The sequence below is a fragment of the Salvelinus namaycush genome, chromosome 38 (genome assembly GCF_016432855.1).
Source record: "Salvelinus namaycush isolate Seneca chromosome 38, SaNama_1.0, whole genome shotgun sequence".
Taxonomy (NCBI): domain Eukaryota; kingdom Metazoa; phylum Chordata; class Actinopteri; order Salmoniformes; family Salmonidae; genus Salvelinus; species Salvelinus namaycush.
In genome coordinates, this window is record NC_052344.1 from 23,128,967 (window position 1) to 23,138,144 (window position 9,178).

A 9,178-nucleotide genomic window follows, 5' to 3' on the forward strand; every position below is an offset into this window, starting at 1 on the left:
GCCACTGCTTAGCTTGCGTTCTGCCACTGCTTAGCTTGCGTTCTGCCACTGCTTAGCTTGCGTTCTGTCACTGCTTAGCTTGCGTTCTGTCACTGCTTAGCTTGCGTTCTGCCACTGCTTAGCCTGCGTTCTGCCACTGCTTAGCCTGCGTTCTGCCACTGCTTAGCTTGCGTTCTGCCACTGCTTAGCTTGCGTTCTGTCACTGCTTAGCCTGCGTTCTGTCACTGCTTAGCCTGCGTTCTGTCACTGCTTAGCCTGCGTTCTGTCACTGCTTAGCCTGCGTTCTGTCACTGCTTAGCCTGCGTTCTGTCACTGCTTAGCCTGCGTTCTGTCACTGCTTAGCCTGCGTTCTGTCACTGCTTAGCCTGCGTTCTGTCACTGCTTAGCCTGCATTCTGTCACTGCTTAGCCTGCATTCTGTCACTGCTTAGCCTGCATTCTGTCACTGCTTAGCCTGCATTCTGTCACTGCTTAGCCTGCATTCTGTCACTGCTTAGCCTGCATTCTGTCACGGCTTAGCCTGCATTCTGTCACGGCTTAGCCTGCATTCTGTCACGGCTTAGCCTGCATTTAGAGCTCTGGTCAAAAGTAGTGTACTTAATGGGGAATAAGATGCCGTTTGGGACTAAACACACGTCCTCCGGTCTGATCCTTTAGCTGGGTTAATATGTCCTACCTATGGCATAATGCTCTACAGGAAAGGATTGCGGTCAATTCCATATCCTGTTCAGTTCAGGAAGTGGATTGAATTGGCTGAGTTGAAAGTGTAATTGAGGCCGACCTTGGTACACAGATCAATATAAATACAGTAGTCCTCTGGGTTCCATGTTGTCACTATCGGCTTCTCCTGTCAGCTGCTGTCTTGAAAAACTCAATCTCTGTTTTCCCAAGTATTTTAAAGGAAAATAGCCTAGTGTCTTCAGAGCTTACCAGTCCAAAGCCTGTTTATCTCCGACTCTAACCCACTGCCTTTCTCCCTGTGTATGTCTACTGATTAAAGGAATATAGCTGCCCGTTTTAAAGCCTGTATCTCTCCAACTATAACTATCTGTCTCCCCTGTGTGTCTGTGTGACGTCCAGGTGCCCTAGGGTTCCCTATGAGGGGCATGAGCAACACTGCTCAGTTGAATCGTATTCTACCACAGGGCAACCAGCTACCGAGCCACGTTACCCCTGCCACTGGCGTCGCCCCCACAATGTCCCTCCATACTCCTCCCTCGCCAAGCAGGTACACCCCTCCACTTACAGGCCATGTACTGTCATTTACATTGACGTGTTAGTCACCTAGTTGGCTCTGGGATTCATCTCAACGTGTCTGGTTCTACCAACTTGATTCAGCTGACTGAAGCATTAGAAGTTGCTTGGCAACAGGAGAATGTTGTTGATGACAGTGCAGCTGTCAGCAGCCAGGTGAGCTCCTCCCTATGGGGTTAGGACTGTAGTAGGTACAGATCACTCATCCTAACTAATGAAAACAAGGTTTTGATGAATCAGCAATTCTTATTCCGTTCTCTTTTTATCTGATGTGCTTTTCATGTTGTCCTGATCACATCCATGTCTCTGAGATACCTCCTCTCTGTCTCTCTCTCTCTGTCTCTCTCTCTCTCTCTCTCTCTCTCTCTCTCTCTCTCTCTCTCTCTCTCTCTCTCTCTCTGTGTCTCTCTCTCTCTCTGTGTCTCTCTCTCTCTCTGTGTCTCTCTCTCTCTCTGTGTCTCTCTCTCTCTCTGTGTCTCTCTCTCTCTCTGTGTCTCTCTCTCTCTCTGTGTCTCTCTCTCTCTCTGTGTCTCTCTCTCTCTGTGTCTCACTGTAGGGGCATCCTACCCATGAACACGCGGAGTATGGTGAGCACCCCTCAGCAGGTGGGGCGCCAGGAGGTCATGGTGGGGGGCATGCCTAGTGGGGGCAGGACCAACAGCCTGGGCAGCTCGGGCCTGGGCAGCCCCAACCGTGCCTCTCCCAGCATCATCTGCATGCCCAAGCAACAGCAGTCACGGCAACCTTTCACCATCAACAGGTAACACTAGAATGAAGCAAGACCGTATCAATGAGTGATGTATTGAACATTGTGAAGACAGGACATAGAAACCATGAAGACCTGTTGGTTACATATAATAAAGGCAGACTTTGAAACGGTGAGACAATTAACAGTATAAAGACATGGAATAGGAGCCAGTCAAACATTTTACCTCCCTACTACAGTATAAAGACATGGAATAGAAGCCAGTCAAACATTTTACCTCCCTACTACAGTAATAAAGACATGGAATAGGAGACAGTCAAACATTTTACCTCCCTACTACAGTATAAAGACATGGAATAGAAGACAGTCAAACATTTTACCTCCCTACTACAGTATAAAGACATGGAATAGAAGCCAGTCAAACATTTTACCTCCCTACTACAGTATAAAGACATGGAATAGAAGACAGTCAAACATTTGACCTCCCTACTACAGTATAAAGACATGGAATAGAAGACAGTCAAACATTTTACCTCCCTACTACAGTATAAAGACATGGAATAGAAGACAGTCAAACATTTTACCTCCCTACTACAGTATAAAGACATGGAATAGGAGACAGTCAAACATTTTACCTCCCTACTACAGTATAAAGACATGGAATAGGAGACAGTCAAACATTTTACCTCCCTACTACAGTATAAAGACATGGAATAGGAGACAGTCAAACATTTTACCTCCCTACTACAGTATAAAGACATGGAATAGAAGACAGTCAAACATTTTACCTCCCTACTACAGTATAAAGACATGGAATAGAAGCCAGACAAACATTTTACCTCCCTACTACAGTATAAAGACATGGAATAGAAGCCAGTCAAACATTTTACCTCCCTACTACAGTATAAAGACATGGTATAGAAGCCAGACAAACATTTTACCTCCCTACTACAGTATAAAGACATGGAATAGAAGCCAGACAAACATTTTACCTCCCTACTACAGTATAAAGACATGGAATAGGAGCCAGTCAAACATTTTACCTCCCTACTACAGTATAAAGACATGCAATAGAAGCCAGTCAAACATTTTACCTCCCTACTACAGTATAAAGACATGGAATAGAAGCCAGTCAAACATTTTACCTCCCTACTACAGTATAAAGACATGGAATAGAAGCCAGTCAAACATTTTACCTCCCTACTACAGTATAAAGACATGGAATAGAAGCCAGACAAACATTTTACCTCCCTACTACAGTATAAAGACATGGAATAGAAGCCAGTCAAGTGTTTTTCTTCCATGGAATAAAGACAAACATTATCACTGGGTAAGCGTCTTCACGGACATTTTCAACTTCTCCCTGACTGAGTCTGTAATACCTACACGTTTCAAGCAGACTACCGTAGTCCCTGTGCCCAAGAAAGCGAAGGTAACCTGCCTAAATGACTACCGCCCCGTAGCCATGAAATGCTTTGAAAGGCTGGTCATGGCTCACATCAACACCATCATCCCGGAAACCCTAGACCCACTGCACACTGCCCTTTCCCACCTGGACAAAAGGAACACCTATGTAAGAATGCTATTCATTGACTACAACTCAGCGTTCAATGCCATAGTGCCCTCAAAGCTCATCACTAAGGACCCTGGGACTAAACACCTCCCTCTGCAACTGGATCCTTGACTTCCTGATGGGCCGCCCCCAGGTGATAAGGCTAGGTAAAAACATCTGCCACGCTGATCCTCAACACGGGGGCCCCTCAGAGGAGCGTGCTCAGTCCCCTCCTGTACTCCCTGTTCACCCACGTGGCCATGCACGACTCCAACACCATTAAGTTTGCTGACGACCCAACGGTGGTAGGCCCGATCGCCCAGCGGTGGTAGGCCCGATCGCCCAGCGGTGGTAGGCCCGATCGCCCAGCGGTGGTAGGCCCGATCGCCCAGCGGTGGTAGGCCCGATCGCCCAGCGGTGGTAGGCCCGATCGCCCAGCGGTGGTAGGCCCGATCGCCCAAGTCTAGGACCAAAAGGCTCCTTAACAGCTTCTATCCCCAAGCCATAAGACTGCTGAATAATCAAATGGCCACCTGGACTATTTATATTGACACCACATTGTTTAATACACTGCTGTTACTCGCTGTTTATTATCTATGCATAGTCACTTTACCCCTACCTACATGTACACTGCTGCTACTCGCTGTTTATTATCTATACATAGTCACTTTACCCCTACCTACATGTACACTGCTGTTACTCGCTGTTTATTATCTATACATAGTCACTTTACCCCTACCTACATGTACACTGCTGCTACTCGCTGTTTATTATCTATACATAGTCACTTCACCCCTACCTACATGTACACTGCTGTTACTGTCTGTTTATTATCTATACATAGCCACTTCACCCCTACCTACATGTACACTGCTGCTACTCGCTGTTTATTATCTATACATAGTCACTTCACCCCTACCTACATGTACACTGCTGCTACTCTCTGTTTATTATCTATACATAGTCACTTCACCCCTACCTACATGTACACTGCTGCTACTCTCTGTTTATTATCTATACATAGTCACTTCACCCCTACCTACATGTACACTGCTGCTACTCGCTGTTTATTATCTATACATAGTCACTTCACCCCTACCTACATGTACACTGCTGTTACTGTCTGTTTATTATCTATACATAGCCACTTCACCCCTACCTACATGTACACTGCTGCTACTCGCTGTTTATTATCTATACATAGTCACTTCACCCCTACCTACATGTACACTGCTGCTACTCTCTGTTTATTATCTATACATAGTCACTTCACCCCTACCTACATGTACACTGCTGCTACTCTCTGTTTATTATCTATACATAGTCACTTCACCCCTACCTACATGTACACTGCTGCTACTCGCTGTTTATTATCTATGCATAGCCACTTCACCCCTACCTACATGTACACTGCTGCTACTCGCTGTTTATTATCTATGCATAGTCACTTCACCCCTACCTACATGTACAAATTACCTCGACTAACCTGTAACGCCGCACATTGACTCAGTACCCCCTGTATATAGCCTCCACATTGACTCGGTACCGGTACCCCCTGTATATAGCCTCCACATTGACTCTGTACCGGTACCCCCTGTATATAGCCTCCGCATTGACTCTGTACGGTACCCCTGTATATAGCCTCCACATTGACTGTACCGGTACCCCCTGTATATAGCCTCCACATTGACTCTGTACCGGTACCCCCTGTATATAGCCTACATTGACTCTGTACCGGTACCCCCTGTATATAGCCTCCACATTGACTCTGTACCGGTACCCCCTGTATATAGCCTCCACATTGACTCTGTACCGGTAACCCCTGTATATAGCCTCCACATTGACTCTGTACCGGTACCCCCTGTATATACTCCCACTTGACTCTGTACCGGTACCCCCTGTATATAGCCTCCACATTGACTCGTACGGTACCCCCTGTAATATAGCCTCGCATTGACTTGGTACCGGTACCCCCTGTATATAGCCTCCACATTGACTTGGTACCGTACCCCCTGTATATAGTCTCCACATTGACTCTGTACCGGTACCCCTGTATATAGCCTCCACATTGACTCTGTACGGTACCCCCTGTATATAGCTCCACATTGACTCTGTACCGGTACCCCCTGTATATAGCCTCCACATTGACTTGTACCGGTACCCCCTGTATATAGCCTCACATTGACTCTGTACTGGTACCCCCTGTATATAGCCTCCACATTGACTCTGTAACGGTACCCCCTGTATATAGCCTCCACATTGACTCTGTACCGGTACCCCCTGTATATAGCCTCCACATTGACTCTGTACCGTACCCCCTGTATATAGCCTCCACATTGACTCTGTACCGGTACCCCCTGTATATAGGTCCACATTGACTCTGTACGGTACCCCCTGTATATAGCCTCCACATGACTCTGTACCGTACCCCCTGTATATAGCCTCCGCATTGACTTGTACCGGTACCCCCTGTATATAGTCTCCACATTGACTCTGTACCGGTACCCCTGTATATAGCCTCCACATTGACTCTGTACCGGTACCCCTGTATATAGTCTCCACATTGACTCTGTACCGGTACCCCCTGTATATAGTCTCCACATTGACTCTGTATCGGTACCCCCTGTATATAGCCTCACATTGATCTGTACCGGTACCCCCTGTATATAGCCTCCACATTGACTCTGTACTGGTACCACCTGTATATAACCTCCACATTGACTCTGTACCGGTACCCCCTGTATATAGTCTCCACATTGACTCAGTACTGGTACCACTGTATATAGCCTCCACATTGACTCTGTACCGGTACCCCTGTATATAGCCTCCACATTGACTCTGTACTGGTACCACCTGTATATAGCCTCCACATTGACTCTGTACCGGTACCCCCTGTATATAGCCTCCACATTGACTTGGTACCGGTACCTCCTGTAATATAGCCTCACATTGACTCTGTACCGGTACCCCCTGTAATATAGCCTCCACATTGACTCTGTACCGGTACCCCCTGTATATAGCCTCCACATTGACTCTGTACCGGTACCCCCTGTATATAGCCTCCACATTGACTCTGTACCGGTACCCCCTGTATATAGCCTCGTTATTTTATTGTTACTCTTTAGTACATTTTTTACTTTAGTTTATTTAGTAAATATTTTCTTAACTCTATTTCTTGAACTGCATTGTTGGTTAATGGCTTGTCAGGAAGCATTTCCTGGTAAGGTCTTCCTACACCTGTTGTATTCGGCATTTCACGGTAAGGTCTACTACACCTGTTGTATTCGGCGAATGTGACAAATACAATTTGATTTGATTTTAACATCACAAGAGCCCAGCACCTCTTCCCCCAAGTGTGCACTTGTACACCCCCTGTTAAGTATATAAAAGGATAGATACTTTATTGTTCTCATAGTTGCTAGTCGAGTGTATCAAGTAGTGTTGAGTCTCAATCAAAATGGTTGTTGGACTTATTCTCTTGTCCTATGAAGTGATTGATGCACTCTGTGGCTGAAAGGAGACTGTTGTACTATAAGGACATTAACAGAGTGAGTCTGTCAGGAGCTGTTTACTGCCTTGGGAAAACACAAGCTGTGATTGAGAACTCTGCACAGAGAGAAGGGAGGGAGGGAAGAAGTGAGGGTGGGGAGGGAAGAAGTGAGGGTGGGGAGGGAGGGAAGAGGTATGAGTAAGGTCAGTTTAAATGCGTAACATGCACTGCCTCATTCACTCTCTTTTTCTCTCTCCCTGTCTCTCCCTTTCTCTGTCCCTCTCTCCCTGTCTCTCTCTCCTCCATTATCTTCCTAACCATGGTAACATTATCTTCCTAACCATGGTAACATTATCTTCCTAGCCATGGTAACATTATCTTCCTAGCCATGGTAACATTATCTTCCTAACCATGGTACCATTATCTTCCTAGCCATGGTAACATTATCTTGTTTAGGAGCTCCTATCCTCTTCCTCTCCTCTTCCACATACTGCGACTAGACTGTAGTGTGTGTGTGGACTAGACTGTAGTGTGTGTGTGTGGACTAGACTGTAGTGTGTGTGTGGACTAGACTGTAGTGTGTGTGTGGACTAGACTGTAGTGTGTGTGTGTGGACTAGACTGTAGTGTGTGTGGACTAGACTGTAGTGTGTGTGTGTGGACTAGACTGTAGTGTGTGTGTGTGGACTAGACTGTAGTGTGTGTGTGTGGACTAGACTGTAGTGTGTGTGTGTGTGGACTAGACTGTAGTGTGTGTGTGGACTAGACTGTAGTGTGTGTGTGTGGACTAGACTGTAGTGTGTGTGTGTGGACTAGACTGTAGTGTGTGTGTGTGGACTAGACTGTAGTGTGTGTGTGTGGACTAGACTGTAGTGTGTGTGTGTGGACTAGACTGTAGTGTGTGTGTGTGGACTAGACTGTTAGGTGTGTGTGTGTGGTGACTAGACTGGTTAGTGTGTGTGTGTGGACTAGACTGTGTGTGTGTGTGGACTAGACTGTGTAGGTGGTTGTGTGTGGACTAGACTGTAGTGTGTGTGTGTGGACTAGACTGTAGTGTGTGTGTGTGGACTAGACTGTAGTGTGTGTGTGTGTGGACTAGACTGTAGTGTGTGTGTGTGTGGACTAGACTGTAGTGTGTGTGTGTGGACTAGACTGTAGTGTGTGTGTGTGGACTAGACTGTAGTGTGTGTGTGTGTGTGACTAGACTGTAGTGTGTGTGTGTGTGGGACTAGACTGTAGTGTGTGTGTGTGTGTGTGGACTAGACTGTAGTGTGTGTGTGTGTGTGTGGACTAGACTGTAGTGTGTGTGTGTGTGGACTAGACTTGTTAGTGTGTGTGTGTGTGGACTAGACTGTGTAGTGTGTGTGTGTGTGTGGACTAGACTGTAGTGTGTGTGTGTGTGGACTAGACTGTAGTGTGTTGTGTGTGTGTGGACTAGACTGTGTGTGTGTGTGTGTGTGGACTAGACTGTAGTGTGTGTGTGTGTGGACTAGACTGTAGTGTGTGTGTGTGTGGACTAGACTGTAGTGTGTGTGTGTGTGGACTAGACTGTAGTGTGTGTGTGTGTGGACTAGACTGTAGTGTGTGTGTGTGTGTGGACTAGACTGTAGTGTGTGTGTGTGTGTGGACTAGACTGTAGTGTGTGTGTGTGTGTGTGTGTGGACTAGACTGTAGTGTGTGTGTGTGTGTGGACTAGACTGTAGTGTGTGTGTGTGTGTGTGTGTGGACTAGACTGTAGTGTGTGTGTGTGTGTGTGTGGACTAGACTGTAGTGTGTGTGTGTGTGTGTGGACTAGACTGTAGTGTGTGTGTGTGTGTGTGGACTAGACTGTAGTGTGTGTGTGTGTGTGTGGACTAGACTGTAGTGTGTGTGTGTGTGTGGACTAGACTGTAGTGTGTGTGTGTGTGGACTAGACTGTAGTGTGTGGTGTGTGTGGACTAGACTGTAGTGGTGTGTGTGTGTGTGTGTGACTAGACTTTAGTGTGTGTGTGTGTGTGTGTGGACTAGACTGTAGTGTGTGTGTGTGTGTGTGTGGACTAGACTGTAGTGTGTGTGTGTGTGTGTGTGGACTAGACTGTAGTGTGTGTGTGTGTGTGTGTGGACTAGACTGTAGTGTGTGTGTGTGTGTGACTAAGTAGTGTGTGTGGACTGAGACTGTAGTGTGTGTGTGTTGTGTGT

The 9,178-nt window shown here is 46.6% G+C and overlaps 1 protein-coding gene across 1 annotated transcript in view; it reads left to right on the forward strand.

Moving 5' to 3' along the window:
• LOC120032106 (CCR4-NOT transcription complex subunit 2-like) overlaps positions 1-2,017 on the forward strand; it is a 46,753-nt gene extending 44,736 nt beyond the window's left edge. The window contains exons 4-5 of the mRNA XM_038978047.1: positions 1,080-1,227; positions 1,810-2,017. Coding sequence (XP_038833975.1) covers positions 1,080-1,227; positions 1,810-2,017 — 356 coding nt within the window. The remainder of the gene's footprint in view (positions 1-1,079; positions 1,228-1,809) is intronic.
• Positions 2,018-9,178: the final 7,161 nt, after the last annotated feature.